This window comes from Falco naumanni, chromosome 1, assembly GCF_017639655.2.
Source record: "Falco naumanni isolate bFalNau1 chromosome 1, bFalNau1.pat, whole genome shotgun sequence".
NCBI classification, from domain to species: domain Eukaryota; kingdom Metazoa; phylum Chordata; class Aves; order Falconiformes; family Falconidae; genus Falco; species Falco naumanni.
This window is the reverse complement of record NC_054054.1, coordinates 26,889,107-26,905,866: the sequence shown is the minus strand read 5'-3', so window position 1 is coordinate 26,905,866 and position 16,760 is coordinate 26,889,107. Positions and strand designations below refer to the sequence as shown.

Here is a 16,760-nt window from a genome sequence, read left to right as displayed (position 1 = left end):
TAAATTACTGGAAAATACATATATTTCTGAAATGTGAAACTGGGAATAGACTTGCAAACTTGTTTCCTTTGTATCTGGATGTTCTGGTCAAACTGTTCCCCACCTACTCTAACAGACTCCCTGTGTTTACTTTCAGTCTTCTGAAAAGAAGAAACCATTTTCTGTTGACTGAAACTTGAATGGTTTGTCTGTAAGAAACTGGATGCCTACATTTCACAACTTTCCTCTGACATTTCATGTGCCATAACTATTTTGCTCAAATCTAAGATGTCACATTTACCCACTTACCTTTCTACTAGTACTTAAGCAGAGTAAGCAGTTCTGTGTTTTGGCTTGAACATCTGTCTGCGCCTTCCCCACAGCAATTAAGAGCTACTGAACTCGTTCAAATCAACTGAAATACTGAACTTTCACAGATTCACTGGGGTCTTTATTTGGTTTCCAGTGTGTGCCTGCTGAAATGGTAGATCAGAGAGAGTACTCATGGTCAAAATCTAATTAATCTGTGTATTTAAAATGTTACAGCTTTCCAGATTTACAGTGTATAACAATTTCATACCTCTACTTTTACTATATTATTGAAGTCTTTTACTCTAGGTATACTTCTGAAATCAAGATAAATTATGAGATCTTGGAACTTTAGAAGTTCCAACTCTAGAACTACGCTACCTTCAACAGGGTTCTTTCACAGGGGCAAAAGAGTGACTTTACAGCATCATCATGACTACAGGATGTTTTCCTGCTTCTGACAGTCATGTCAGGTTGAAATGAGAGGAAGCTGAGATAATATTTTCAACTGCACATTCTGTAATAGCCAAACCCTTTTATTATAGCAGTAATTCACTATGTAAATGGTTGAATTTTGTTGAAAAAAAAAAATCGTATTAAAACTGATCAATGCAGAAGATATCTAGTATATAAAATCATGTATCTGTTACAAGTATTTAAAACACAGGTCGCTATTTCTGTATATGCTATTTTGCTATGAAGAATGCCAGCAGAGGGAGCACACGTGGGCTACCAGTTCAGTACCTAGACCTTACATAAGGTGCTGTTACTGGTAGTAAGGAGGAATGACACCAACTTGAATTGCCTTTTTATTGTTTTTTTTTAGACGAAATTAATTCTGTTCAGTGGGCATGATCAAATGTGTAGGTCAAGGACTGTATTCTCCAAAAGCATTGTTAATAAGAAAGTCCTCATTTAAAACCCTATTTAAATATATCTGTTGAGTGGTATTGTAATACCTATAAGCCGCAGCAGTTTAAAGTTACTATTCTTAGACTTACAATCTGTACACATACTCTTGTATCTTCTGTGATGCTAGTACAGGAGCAAAGGTGAGTACAAGCATGGGATTTGGTAAAGTCATTTTGAAATTTTTTGTTTTAGGGCAGCAGCAATGACTCTAAGGACGGTGTTGTTATCACTGCAAGCGTTGTTGGCAGCTGCAGAACCAGATGATCCACAGGATGCAGTAGTGGCAAACCAGGTAAGATACTCGGTTGGCTGTGAATTCGTAACACTTCTGTAACCTTTGCTAACTCAAATTAGGTCCCAAACCTTGGGGGAGATAAAGATTTTGAAGAATTTATTAGAAAATTCCTTTACAACTAAGTGTGAGTTACTACAGTGTTTTGTGCTCTTTACTGTTTGGATTCCAGAGGAAGTAGCAGTTATTTTTCAGTGTCAGGAGGTTTATTTTGTTAGTTTTATTCCTTATTTAGCTTGTCAGAAGTGTCAGGAGATAACAGCATAGTAAAATGAATTCCAGTACAACTTGCCTCTTAAAATCTAAGTCTTCTAGCGTAAGAAAAGCAATGTTGTATTAGTTTAAAATGAGTTTTAATTTGATGGCATTCATTGGATTTGGTTTGGGATGTAACTCCTCTTCCAGATTAATATGAATATTGTTGAGCACTGTATTTGTTTAATGTCAAAATTTTATGAATAATGGCTTTACGTGAATTACTTTTGCCTGTTCTCTGAATGAAGCATCCTGTGTATTTTACCTTTGTAAGTACTTGGGATAACTGTTTTAGTCACTGGTTGAATTGGTATCGGTAGAATTCTATAATCACAGGGATCGTTACTTTTCAGACAGTAGCAATAACCTGTAAAAAGTAATACAATGTCAGTTGAGTCTTATGCCATACCAGGACTGACATGGTGCTGTTTAAAGTGTTGATGAAAGACAGGAACAGTCATTCCATAACTTAATAGTCCAACAGTTTTCAACAAAATTCCAAGTATGGCATGTTCTTTTCCTTCGTACTTGAGGGGGGGGGTAGGGGTGCAGGGGGAGAGAGAGAGAGAGAGAGAGTAAAGGCCTGGCTTCCCTATCGACTGCTAGTAAGGCTGTTAGTAGCAACAGAACAAAGCGAGTGTAAGGTTCTTCCAGCATCCGTTTCATCTATATATCCTGGAAGTCGGGACCCTTCATGGTAGGGTAACACGGTGTGTACTCCTTCCCTCTAAAAATCTGTGTGGGACGATAGGTTAGCAGTTTATCAAACCTGTTAGGATTTGGAGGGGAACACGGAAATCGGAGGTAGCCCATTGCAGGACTGGGTGGAGGAGAGCTGTTTGTTACTACTATAGTCAGTAGTAAGTACAGAAGGGCTTGCGTGTGGGATTCTGCAGTACTGTAAGGCTGCTCTGAACAAATGTCCCTGAACAGTGCTGTCAGACTGAATTGCTCTGCGCAGGGAGAATTGTTGCAAAGGCCAGCAAGGCCACCAGGCATGTCCCTGCACTGTTTTTTCTTGCCAGATGCATGCCCTTGCTGTCACATGCTATTAAACAAAACCACTTTTTCCCTTTTTACAAAGAACAAGAATAGCGTTTCCCTTTCTAGCCCTGATGGTAGAATTCTGTGGGGGAATCATAACAGTCTCTAGGAGCGCTTGAGCTGGAAAGAGTTTTTTCTCAGGCAAAGAACTTCATGAGGGTATGTGACCAGTGGGACTGTGGCATGGCTGATGTGGGGAGAAATCAGTTTCTCCTGTTCCCTGCAAATACCTGCATGAAAGCACCCAGTTCCTTCATATGTGTTTTATTTGGTGGTGGCATCCTTCTTAGTTTAGATTTGTTTTAACGCCACCACCACCCAAAAAAAAAAAATTCCTTGTGAATTTGTTTATCCTCCATACTTATTTTTCATTATGTTAGTTTACTAAGCTATGTGTTAGACTACTAAGCTGTCCAGGTAAATGGCAGTGTCCTACAAGCTCTTGAGCTGAATCCCAGGGAGAGTTCCTGTTTGAATAACGGCAGCATTTTCAGACACCAGCTGTCTGGTGTCAAAACTACTTCAGTTAGTTGCTGGTTTTTTTTAAAGTACAGCAATTTTAACTATCTCAGATTCCTAACAGAGAGACATCAGTAAAAGGTGCCTTTAGGCTTTTCTCAATTCAGTGAGAAGCTAGATATTTACGGGTACCTAAGTAAAGGAGTTTTAATTATAGAACACTGACACCTAGTTCTGAATAAAATGCAGTTATGACTAATTCTTGCACTTCAGCTAGTTGCTTTTTATGCTTAGCAGTGTTCTCAAAAATATTTAAAAAATAAACAACTAAAACTGGGGGAAGATCTCTTAAGAGTAGAATATAGTGTGTCAGGATGCTACTGATGCTTAACTTACTCCTTCCTCTTTTCTAGTCATTACAACCAAAGGAATTTATTACAGACTGCTGTATTTAGAACACACAGAGTTATTTCCAACAATAAATTGTCTCCCATGTTTGTTTTAATGCCATTAATAAACAGGTAGTAAATGTACGAATTACTTCATTTGGAGCAGAATTAGTGGGAGGTGTACAAAGCACACTGTGCAGTGTAGTTGTGTGTGTAGGAGAGAGAAAATGAAATGTACAACGGTAAAAAGTACTGTTTTCACTTTGTCAGTGCTTTATAGACTTAATAGTTGTTTTCATGTATTAATAAAAAGCTTTGATAATCAGCCCTGTTTCTGTCCTTAAGTATACCTAAATATTTGAATAATAGATTTCCTGATATCTTGTCTTATTATTTAGTGCTAAAATTTATTATATATCTAGAGATGACAATACCTACGTTTTCCAAAAGTGTAATGATTAAGGGAAAGAGTCTTTTTAAAAAAAAATAGAAAAAACCTTGATACTATGTATGAAAATTGCTAAAATGGGAAACTCATCTTGCTTTTCTTAAGTGCAATTTATGGCAGGTGACCTGCTTTCTTGGCTTTTGAGTTCTTGGTGCAGGCTGAAAATTCTCTGTGATAAGGTCTGTTCTGTTACTTGTTAGTGATGGGATTGGTGCAAAATAATACTTACGTACCGTGTGTCTTTTTTTTTTTCTGGCAAATAATAGCTTGCATGGAAAGAGTTGAAGCTTCTTAGCTTTTTGCACCTGCTCACCCGTTTTTCAGCTCTTCTTTTGTCATGTACACTATCAATATCCTTATTCTCAGGAGGAAGCCTGGTAGTAAAATGTCAGCCCTGAGTGAGAAACTGTAGACCTACTTGAAGTGTATAAAACCGGGCATATTTTCAAGCGATTAGAGAAAAACATTAGAATAGTATGCAGTTATGTACTTTCAGGAGATGTTAACAGAGGGGTAATTTGTGCTCTGCCATGCTGAATGTGAATTTTCAGTAGCTGTGGTAAACATAGCTAATTTTCTTTTGATCAGTGCAATTGAGAGCAGTACCTGATTGTACACATAAAATACCTATTGTGTGTGATTTAACTTAAAGGCAAACGCATTAAGGCAAACGCTTGCATAGGTTTACTCTATGTGTAATCCTTACGTCCAAATTTCATTTCAAAAATAGCAGCATGATCAGTGTGAAACACTGTTGAAGATACTGTATAAAGAGTGATGGATTGCAATCTGCCACATCATCTTGCTTTTTGGTTGGATTGCCGAGTTGATTTAACTTTCTCCTTCTCCCCCTTCTCTCTTTTGTGTAGTACAAACAAAATCCAGAAATGTTTAAACAGACAGCTCGACTTTGGGCACATGTGTATGCTGGAGCACCAGTTTCTAGTCCAGAATACACCAAAAAAATAGAAAACCTTTGTGCTATGGGCTTTGATAGGGTAAGTATATATAACCTCAATATTTTTCAGTAGGGGCAGGGCAAGTATATGTATATAAATACAAGGAGTCAGTAGTATACTAAAGTAAGACTTGCTACATCCGTGACCTTTTGTAGGTCTAATCATCATGTTTTGCTAATTATTTTTAAGGACCAGAGTTTTAAAATACTATGTTATTAGTAAATCTTGTGAGCTACCCCTGCCTTTTTGCAAACAATTTTTCTATAACTTCTTAGTTAAAATTGAGCAAATGGTAAACTAATGTTCTGATCAATCTGTGAATTTTCTTGCCGCTTCTCAGAGCTGCAGGTTCACACACTGAAAAAAATCATTGCTTTTGTTTTTTCATTGCAGAATGCAGTAATAGTGGCCTTGTCTTCAAAATCATGGGATGTAGAGACTGCAACAGAATTACTCCTGAGTAACTGAGCCATGTAGAGAGAGCTGCTTCAGTAGTCCAGCTTGCCCCTTCTGGAGGAGCATCACCATCTGTTATTTTTAGGATTCTATATAGATTCTCTTTTAAAACTGGCACTCTTGCCTGATGATGCTGTCTAGGCACTATTGGAGACTGAAAAAAACGCTCTGTAAATAAAGCTAATTAAACATCTGTGTAAATTTAAAAAGGGGAAATACTTTAATTTTTTTTCTTACTAAATATTGTAAAAATTCTTTGAGCTCAGCTAAGATAATGGGGGAAAAACATGCCTACTTTAGTGTTTAGCAGTGTGACGAAGACTAGCAGGAACTTGCTTCAGGATTTTGATTTAGTAATTCAGAAAGCAACATTTTTGAGTGTTAATCATCAGAATTGTTGGTGCCACTCATCACAGCTATCTTACTGTTTTTAACATGGATCCTATGTGCCTGTGGATTGACCTATATTTGCATGCTTGTACTTAATAGACATATTAGGTAGGGTCGCTGAAGAGAGCACCATTGAAATACTCGATTGTTCTTGTAACTTTTTTCCTGAAAGATTTTCAAGACTTACCCAAAGTTCCAAATGGTGACCTATTCAGAACCGGTTTCTTTCTAGCTTATTAATTGGGAAACCTGATTCTCCTCTCCCTTACATCATACAGCTGAATATCCTCACTAAATTATGTTCCGTCATCTGTGGGTATTATGTGTGCCATTTACAGTAGTCTAGGCTCCCCTTTTAAAAAATATATTTTGAATTATCAGTAATGATTTTCATCTATCATGTTTTCTACACAACACAATCTTATAAAGAGTATGCCTCGATATAGCACAAAAAGATGGAGCTGGTTTTCTTTCCTTTTTTTTTGTCTTAAATAGATGTAAAATGTTCTTCAGTACATTCTGGATAATATGATTTCACTGGGTTTGAAGGAGGAAAAAGCTGATACTCCAGTGTACTGAGAATTAAAAAATTTTTTCTTTGAGTACTTGATATGATGCAATCAGCTGTTTTTTGCAGCGGTTTTCTAGCTTTATTTTGGGCTTCGATTTAAGGATTGTTTACCAGGTACTTCAAAATTCATCCTTGCTTGCATTTTTCTCTAGTTGACACATGGAGGCTGTGTTGGTGTTTTCACTGTACATACTTCAAATGCACATAGAAGTAGAAGTGTGTTCTCAATTTAGCTTTCTTTTGGATTGATGTTTCTGATAAACAAGAACTGAAATCTTACCTTGGCTTGTACATACAGTCAGTCGTCTTATTCGTATTAAAATGACATTTCCTCCTGAGTGCAAAAGCTTGAAAATTATTAGTTTTGCAACTTCAAACACTAGTACATCTATTTAAAGAGAGCTGTAATGTCTTTTTGAATATGATGCTAACTTTTGAGAGTATATCTGACAAGGAAGTTCAGAGAAATCCTCAGACTAGAGAGTGTGGGGGTTGTGGATAATGGAGTACTGTATAAGTCATCTTTTCCATGACTCTGTTTTCTCCTAAACTGTGGATTAGCGGGGTGGGGAAATATATGTCTGTCTGGGGTTTTTCTGTAGCTATGAAGTACAAGTTGAAATAGTTTCACGCTTCATAGACAGTCTGTTTTATAAAACATACTAGAGGAAATCGGGAACATCAGTGTATCTGTTAAATATCTGGAGCATAGTGTTAGGGGAACAGAACCAGAAAACAGGGGTGTAGAGACCTAGCTAGTTCAGGGATGTTCCCCGTACTGCTCTGTCTGATGTTTCCAAACTTAAAATACTCCGGGGCACAGGCAGTAAATACTTTGAACTCATATCAGTGCAATACTAAATGCATTTGCTTAGTCTTTATACTTACTGCTTTTTAAGGTATAGTCAGTGGTCAGTTTTCTTGGGTTTTCTTGAGTTAGTGTAGATCATTTGCAATGATGCCAAAGGAAACGAGTTGGTTTGTCTTTCCTTATATTTATTTATATATTTTTTTTAACAAGAAGCTGCTACCGTTCAGCTGGTTTGCTAGGTGAAAACCAGGGATGGTAGGAAACTATGGCAAAATGCCACTTGTGTTAATCTCAAGTCGCTGTCTTTTCTGTTATACAGGCTAAGAACTTCTTGATTACATCAACACCTTTTTTTTTTTTTTTTTTTTAAACCCTGGTGGTAATTTATAAATTGCCGACTACTTTCCCTTGTTCTTCGCTGCTATTTATCAAAAGAAAGAACTTGGAAAATCATTGTTGGGGACATAAAGCTTCTCAGTTATGGGCTTCTGAATGTGTCTTTTGGTAAGATGAGTCTCCTAAGAACAGCAGGTTTTTCAAACAGTATGGAAAGGGATAAAGGAGGCTGGGAAAGGGGGAGGGGGAGAAAAGAGGAAATGGTTCTTAGGTGAGCACGGTCACCTCTGAAACAATGCCCTGTTAAGTTTTACTTCGCTCATGAAGTTACCTCATTTTCTTCTCTACTGCAAAACACTCATCTTCCCCTTTCCCCTTGTGTATAGATGTTGGATGTTGGCTTTTGCCCTCCACCCGTGTGCTTGGTAGCAGAGATACCTTAATGCTAGCTCGGGTGCTGGCAGGAGGGAAGCTTCTCAAGAAGTGAGCTGGGAAGGAAATGTGACCCAGCATTAAGGAGACATCTGTGGTCTGAAGTCCCTCTGAATTTTGACATGCAAGTCCTTTATAAGGAATGTTTTTGTATTCTTGGTAATTATCAGTTGAATATAGGGATAATGTTGTACGAGGTTAGTTTAACTGCAGCTGGGGCTGAGCCCTAGGAATTTTGCTGTTAGTGTTCTGTTTATCATTGTGAGTTTGTACATACAAAATGGTAGTTCTGTTTTTTGTATGACTGAACATCGCTATATTCAGGGCCCTGTGCGTTCGCAGGTGTGGGGTTGTCGTGCAGTCCCCTCCAGCTGGGGACTCAGGCTGCACATTTCCCACTTTCCGAAGACAGGAACTTAAAACATGGGTACAGTTGCTTTCTAAGTACAAATAAATCCTGTGTTGTCTTCCTCTTATCATGTAAGAAGACTGCTCGAGACAGTAATCTTGAAGTCTAAATGGCCCCATTTTTCTAAACAAGATACTGGCAATGACGATTACCTGATTGCCTGAGCATCGATCAGATTTCGTTGCTGAACGTTTTAACATGCATCCAGCAAAGTGGTTTATCCCTTGTTTGTTTTGTTGGTGGGAACAAGAAACTGTTCCTCGTCCAGTTCCGCAAAAAGAAAAGCATGGCTTTGTTCAAAGGTAGAGGAATGCCCTTTCCTGTGGCCAAAAGGCTCCGTTTTCCCGTGAGTGCCAAAAGCCCTCACTGTATCCCACCCCCACTCGCCAAATTCACAGCTTCCTCCCGTTGCTTCTGCAAACAAGCTGTGTTCTCGGTATGACAAACTGGTACATTTCAGAGACAAAAACTTAGGAACATATCCTTCTGGAAAGATGTGGCACTTAGTGCTATTCATTCTGCATATTCCAAACTTTCTTCTTTTTTTTAAAAAAAAAAAGCTTGCCGCAGAGAACATGGGGCCTTGATTATAATTGGTTTGGTAGTGTTTATCTGAGCAATTAGGTACCAGTGGTGTAGGAATAGGTCTTGGGTTTTTTTTTTTTATTATCATTGTATTTAACTGTTTTCGAAGTAAATTTGTATTGGAACACTTACGTAAGGAATATAGGATCTCTTGTTGTTGTCTGAAAGGATGAATTAAATAGCCAGAAAGAAGCTTACCTTGTAATGCCAATTCTGCATTATATGGTGTGGGTAACAGAAACATTTAAACTATGCAAATTTAAGCTTAACAGCTGTGAATCAGACTAGGCACTTCAGAGCATATAGATTGTGTATTTAATCGGGGAAGGGGGAAGAGGAGGGGGGGTGGGAAGTCAAAACATGGTTTCAGGCAAGAGTTCTTGTTTGCCGCATTGGTGATAACACTGTGAAGGCGAAGTGTTCCATTTTCAGCTCAAGGGGAAACCTGCCTGTGTGCATGTCCCTTGCTTGCTTCCTAAATACCAACAAAAGCTAGTGCTTAGACCAGAGGCTTGCCTGAAGGGGGTAACGTTAAATAATTTAGCAGTGAAAGTTAGGTTTACTTCACGTGGGCTGATGAGCAGATGCAACAAGAAAGTGAGGTGAGGTGTCCTCTCCTGCTGTGTCTTGTTGGTAGAGTTGATGAGAAGCATCTCAATAAGCGCGGCCACCGATCTGTGCTCAGGCGGTTGGTTTTGTGTGGTTTTTATGAGCAGTTGGTTCAACAATAGGTAGCGAAAGAGCATTTCACCGTACCATCTGTTGCACTGCAGAACCGAAGCATGAGAGTAAAGGTGCTTGTTGGGTGCCTAAAGCTTTTTCTGGGAAGACCATATAGATGCTTCCACTGTTAACTGTCCTCGTTTTCCAGGCACAGCTTTCTCCTACGGCTAGGCAAAGGGGCAGTCCCTTCTTTCTTGATAAGTTTTCTGATCTATTCCAGACCCATCAGCAAACCATGTATCTTGCTGTTCCCATTTGTGGCATTGGTGTCATACGCTGATTCATCGTTAGACTCGCAAGACCAACTGTCGTTAACGCATTTTGCTTCTTGCTTGGTTATTCCAGCTGCAGTGCTCTGTAGGTAGCAACTCGACTTCAGATTTGTTCTCACTGGACAAACTCGTGAAAATCATTTGCACTGTACTGTGATGTGATGTTCCTTCTCTGCTGTTACCTGCTTTGTAGGCATCAAAATAGCTAGCCGATGGCTTATGGTGCTGAGCCATTCATCGATAATGTAAGTTAAGACATATGACTCAACAGATGAGGAAATGTACTGTGAAAATGCTGTACTTGTCCATTTTACGATTTGCGGCAGCTGCTGGTGCTCTGTTGTGGTGTCTGAAGGAGGCTGTCATCATACGAATGCTGATGTCAACTGTTGAAGAACCCTGCTTTTCACTTGCCTTTTCCATCCTAAATTCTGACTTCTCTAATTTAAAAAGAAAAAAAAAAAATACCAAGAAAAAAAAATACAGCATCAGTGTTTGGTTCCTGAGCATCAGGCTACCTGTACAGGAGGAGCGGGTGGGCTGGAATGCAGCATCAGTGTTTTTTTGTCTTGAAAACAAAAACTACACAAACACTTTTGTACACAAATGATTTTTTAAATAAACACATTTTAAAAGATGTTGATTTTCACTGGGAATGCTTAACAATAAATGCATGTTTCCCTGAAAACAGTTTTCATTTTATTTCTGGTAATTTGAATTGTTCTGATACTACAGGGTATACTGCCTCCATGTCAGTAACAAGGGAGAAAGGGATGATCATTTTCATGATGCACACTTAAAATTTTGAAAAAGAAAACTGTGTAAATATAAGCTGTGTAATGAAAGCGTGCGTTATTTCAACTAGGACTGCCTTATGTGATAACCTAAGAAATATATGTACATATACAGCACCTTGTGTCTCCTTTCAAAGCTGTGTCTGAAGATACAAAATCAGTAACTTGCAGAGGAAAAAATGTTCTGTGGGTTTTCCAGCACCACTCATTTAATTTCATCTTTGTGCGTTTTAAACTGTATTTCGTATAAACTGCAGTTGGTTCTTACTTGGGAAGGTGACAGCCTGTTGGGTAATAACACTGCCCTCTTTCTCAGCTGTGGAACAACCTGGTTGAGATGACGCCTATGGATTCGTTTGCCACCAGTACGCGCAGTTCTCTTGTTTGGAGTTTGTCAATGTTAGCGAAATGGAGTAAGGCTGCTCAGAAGGCAGTGTCTGCCCAGCCAGAGCCGAGTGGTGAGTTTGCTGTGGAGCTGGTTGTGATCATCTGTTCCAGGTCTGTGTCCCATCTACCTCTGTGTGTGTGTGTGTCCCTGGGCAGGTCGGGCAGGTTTTGAGGCAGGCTCTACCGGATGCACAGTTGTACAGTGTTAAAAACAGTCGTGTAAGGGGGATTGTTTTGTTTAAATTTACTGTCATCAGGAGCTGTGTTGCATTGTGGTACCTGATTTACGAAGAGGTGTGAGGGAGAAGGAGCATGCCCCAGCCCCTCTGCCGGGGGTGAGGGCTGCTTCTCTTAGCCTGCCTGTTGATTTAGGGAGGGGAAAAAAAAAAAATCCATATTCCCTTCTTCTTGTAGTTAGATGTTACTATGACGTGAGTAACTGAGAGCTCCTGTATACTGAAATACCCTCAAAGTTGTCTGACAGTGTTGTCGTTTCTTCTGGCACCCCAAAACTGGAAGCGAGTTCACAGTTGAAATGGACCGATAGTGCTTACTGGCTCGACTTCTCCTGTACTTAATTTTCTGTTTCAATAGCTGTAATGCTGACACGTTTGGCTCTCAGGCAGGTAACAGATACTGCCAATACAGCAAATCCAGGATTTTAAGTTGTTTTAAGGTCAAGTCTGGATCTGGAGCACCCGCGTCTGGTATAATGTCAAATAAATTACATTGCTTCACTTGGTGGCTGCTTTGTGTTGAAATACATGAAGTCTTCAGGTGGGTTTGTGACAGCCTGGTGTAAAATAAGAGTCATGGGCTGGGATGGTGAGGGGGGAAAAACGAGCCTGGTGTTGCTGGTGGTGGTGGGAAGGTGAGAGAGAAGCTGGTTTGTGCTGATGTTAGAGCCACCAAATCCTTTAGCAGCCCCAGTCCTTGGTGTGCAGCTGCCTCTGCTTGCAGGCGTGGTGCAGGGCACAGGCGTGGGGCCCCTGCTCCTACAGTGGGTGGGAAAAGGGGTTGTGCACAGCAGCGCCTTGCTTTGCCGGCCCCGGTCGCTTCCCTTCCTCCGTCTTGCCCAGAATGACTCTTCTCAGCTGGCGTGTTGAGAACACGATAGGTGGCAAGTAGCCGAGGCTCCTGCGGATCCTGTCTGAGAGGTTTGGGAAGTTCCTGGTAGCGGGGCCGTGTTGCTGGGTTGTGGGAGCAGCCCTTGCCTGCCTTGGGGCAAAGCTGGCTGTGTCCCCATTTCAGCCACACACCCACTGCCTGGGTGCAGAGCTGGGTCCAAGGGTGGCTTTCTCAGAGCAGCAACACCTGGCTGCTTACAGCCCAACAAAGGATGAGCCAGTTACGCTCTAAGGTGGATTTTGCTTCAAAAAAGAGTCCTAGAACCGGCTGGTCCCATTTCATGCTGCAGTTGGGTACAGCCTGGTAGGTAAGCATTGTATTATTTTTTAACAAAGAACAAGCACTGGAAATCATGTCATCACCACAGGTTTGTATTTCTTTGAATGCAAGGCTGAAGAACGAACACCAGCCGTGGAGTGGGTCCCAGCTGTCCTTGGCAGTGGTGGCCAACGTGTTCTCATGTCACGGCGAGAAGCTGTGTTGGATGCGAGGTAGTTTATCTGTGCAGGAAGTGGTTTAAATGATTTGAAGCTGTCAGTTCAAACGGAATGAAACCCCCTCACATTTATGGCTTTTACTGTTAAAGAGACAGCTCTTGAGACATTAATCCTGTGTGTGAACTTCCCCGCGGCCCCGGTGGGAACGGGGCACGGGGGAGGAATGCGGGTGGTTGCAGTGATGGGCATTTCTCAGTGGCCGGGTCACACACAAGAGGCACGATGTCAGGTTGGTATGAATTGGTTTGGAATAAGTTTGGCTTGGAAACAGGAAAATCTTCCCAGGGTCCCTTCCAGCCCTCTGCTCTCCTGGAAGAGGCAACTCTTCGCATTTCTGCTATGGGTCAGGCCTGTGCCCCCAGCACCAGGTGGTGGTTCAGGACCAGGGTCTAACCAGGTGCCCAGCAATTCAAGTGGCTACAAACGCTGCCAAGAGCATCAGTGGCTTAAGCAAATAAGCAGTTGCCCATTTAGGCCCTTAAAAACCACATGGTGGTGCATGGCGGGTGTTAGGTGGTGCCCTGCCCCAAGTCATTTGTGAAGGCAGCTCGGGGCTCTTCCTCTGTGCGAGGTGATGAGGGAGGCCACGGGTCTGCTCCTGCACCGTGACCCCAGCCAGCTCCACACCAGGCCCAGACAAGCCCCAAACCCCAGCAGCCCAGACCAGGGGGTAGATGCCCACCAAGATGCAGCTGTTTGTAGGCTGAGCCTCACCCCTACGGGCTACACGTCCCCGCCGCGCCACTCGTGCCAGTCCATGACAGCGTCCTGCCATCTCGGCTCTGCTACACCAACAGCTTCTGCCATGCATCCAGCAGCTTGGACACTAAGGAGCTGCTGCCAGCCTGAACTGTAATAAAATACATATATTGTTTTAATTCTTTTTTTTTTTTTTTAAGTAGGCCAAAGCTCCCTCCATCATCCTACTTGGATGTTTGGTAACATCTGCTGCGTTGGTGCACTGGCAGGGTTGGTGCCTGAAGGCTGCAGGAGATTATACAAAAAAGCCCTTGCCTTGTTCCCTCGCCGTCCTTACCAGACCTGAGCACCACTGACACGTTGAACTTGGTGTTAGGAACCACTGTCATGGCAAGAGAGCTCCCAGGACTGGCAGGAACAGAAAATGAGAGGCAAAAGATCCTGCTGTGAGGTGAAGCTCCGGCCATGACTTCGTCTATAGAAGGCCAAGCTCAAGTAACGCTCAATGGACCCAATCACCATCATTTCAGAGGACTCTGACCCGAATCAATCGATCAACCACCCATTTCTCTAGGGATATACCTCCAAGCACAGGTGTCTGTGTGTTCACTGCGAATGAAAATCGCCCGTTTAGGTATTTATACACATGGATATACTGTGATGGATGATCTTACCAGGAAGGTGTCTTTGAAACTTGGAAAGCCAGAGACAACGGGACTGTAAATGCCACCGTGACCGGGGTATGTACAGTCTGTGAGGGGCTCATGGTGTGAGGGGCTGTGGCAACCAGAAGGGATTAAAAATACACTGCTGCTGGGTGGGGGAATGCTGGACCTCCTGCGATAGCTTGTAATAGTCCAGATGACAAGAAAATTCCTGAAAGTATTTAACAGATTTGGCCATTCAGCGCATGTTGACCGAGTCCCAGGCAGCTCAGGAGCTGCCTGTGGCTCACAGCGGGGTGCAGTCTATGGCAGGTGTGCTGTGAGAAGCAACTCCCCACTTGATGAAGGGAGCAAGTAAAGCAGTAACCTGTGCTGACTTGGGGAGGGCACCTACTCCGAACATGGAGAGTCCTGGTGGGAAAAGCAGAGTTTAAAATCTTGTTACTGAAGCAGAACCTGATAAACTATGAACGCATCCCCCCCCAGAAGCATCAGAAATGAGTCACAGCACAGAGTCCTCTTTCTCCCCAAATCGTTTTGTGCTAGGAGCTAAGCTCGTGTAGAGGGAAGTGAGATGGTAATGCAGAAGATGCAATACGCAAGCATGGACGGATACAGCAAAGATGACCCTGAAGAACAGCCAGCCGGGAAGCGATGTACTGTGGCCAGAAGGCTGAGAAAAGGGGACGGGAAAGGGTGCCAAGGACAGGTACAGAGCCAGTGTGGTCATGTCCGCTCCCAGCGGCTGCAGAGTGCCCAGATCCCATCCTGGTGTAATGGCATGAGGAAGGATGAACAGTGATGGCTTCTACCACCACCCAGAACAATTTATGCAGATTACGGCTTGCTCTCTCCTTTCCTGGGAAGATTCAGGGAAGGAAGCAGCCAAGAGGTGATGGCACGAATTACCTGGGCAGTAATTACTAGGGCCTCCCCTAGTTTTGCAGGAAGTGGAGAAGAGCTGTCTGTGGGCAGCCAGGAGCAGCACAGTGCCCACGCAGGGCACCCTGCACGTGCTGTGGAGGCAGTAAACCCCCCGTGAGAAGACAGATGGCTCAGACAGACCTCTGCTGCTAGCATCAGCCCACCCTGCTTCTGGCCTGGGGGCAGCACTGAGACAGATGAGCAGACGCACCTGAACATACGACAAAGCAAACTGTTATCTTGAGTTTTCACTCATACTGCAGAGGAAGATATTCCGAGCATCCCAGCCTCCCTTGGAGTACAGGGCCGGACTACGCGCCCACTGCCCAGTCAGACGCCGGCTGTTGCATCAGCGTCGTGCCAAGGTAAGAAATGAGGTCACCGCCTATGGAGTTTCTAGAGCACGCCGTGATAACCCACCTGCTTTACAGCAATCAGACTCACCACCAAAGCCACCCAGCCATGATCACCTGCCAGCTCTTGCTTCAGAAGCCTTGGTGCATCAAGGTCAACATAGATCAATCTGCTTCCAGGGCAGCGAGAGGAGAATTAAATGCCTGAACTTAAGGAGGAAAAAGTGTATTTCTTTTTCTGGAGCATGCTAGCCTTGCAGTGTTATGGACACACACCTGAGCTCTTGTGGCTGTTGATAGTCTTGTCGTGGGAGGAGGACACTTGGTGTACAAAGACTTACTTGGTCATGCTTCTTGCCTCAACTGACATGCTGCTCAGACTACACTGCTGCCAGCATGACTTCAGCAAGCTACAAATTAGCTTGCTCACACTGAAAAGTGGATGTGTCTCCTGCTGGCTGCCTCTCCCCATCGGGTAACACGGGACTCATCCATGGGCAGCACGGTGTCTCAGCTCCGCTGACTGGGGATCCAGCTGCACAGCTGGTGATGAATCCACCAGGTTCAAAGTTGAACGCCTTCTTAGAACCATTTCTTGCCAAAGCTCAAGGGGTCACTATGAGTCCTGACTCTTCCTCCTGTTGGCTTGCAACACCCAGCTATTGCAGTCAGACAGTTCCTTGATGAAAGTTTTTCATTACTTTTACTAGGCAGAAAAGCAGAGCAGATGCTCTGTTGCAGGTCAGAAAGGTCTTCTCATCAGGTTGGCAAGACTTCTTCTTCCAGGGCAATGGTACTACATGCTGCCTGCTGCAAGCAGTCATTCCAGTAATTCTTCATGTGCAGTTTGTGTCAAGTGCCGTGAGTGACAGCAGGGCGCTGAGGAACACGCTCATGTGGCCTTTAAGCACGTGATGCCGGCTGCATTCAGGCGCAGTAAGCGCGGCTGCTGCTTTGGCTCTTGCAGCCCGAGTGAGGAGGTTATCTGAACTGGAACCAGCCTGAAATGACCTTTTGCTGTGGTTCCACTCGTTTCTTTACAAGCATCTGCAAGTGCCAACAACTTGTTCATTTCCTTTCAGACTACAGAAAATAAGGCTGGGAACTTGCCTTGAGTGAGAGATGTTCCTACTTGGAATGTTAACGTATTCTAGTGATTCATGTTTGTGGAAGCAGTCATCCTGCAGGTCACCAGTGACTTGATGCTAAGGAATCTGATGTGAGCCATGGGACTGGCCACCTTCTTCTAGAAACAGCAGATCAGAGAGTGTGAGATCAAAGA

General features: G+C 42.9%; 1 protein-coding gene across 4 annotated transcripts in view; it reads left to right on the top strand.

Annotated features, from left to right (window-relative positions):
• Window positions 1–10,475, top strand: part of UBE2K (ubiquitin conjugating enzyme E2 K) — a 46,637-nt gene extending 36,162 nt beyond the window's left edge. For all 4 annotated transcript variants that reach the window (XM_040587125.1, XM_040587134.1, XM_040587141.1 and 1 more), the window contains 3 exons: window positions 1,393–1,492; window positions 4,957–5,085; window positions 5,440–10,475. In XM_040587125.1, the coding sequence (XP_040443059.1) occupies window positions 1,393–1,492; window positions 4,957–5,085; window positions 5,440–5,514 (304 nt within the window). In that variant the 3' untranslated portion in view covers window positions 5,515–10,475. The remainder of the gene's footprint in view (window positions 1–1,392; window positions 1,493–4,956; window positions 5,086–5,439) is intronic.
• The last annotated feature ends 6,285 nt before the right edge of the window (window positions 10,476–16,760 follow it).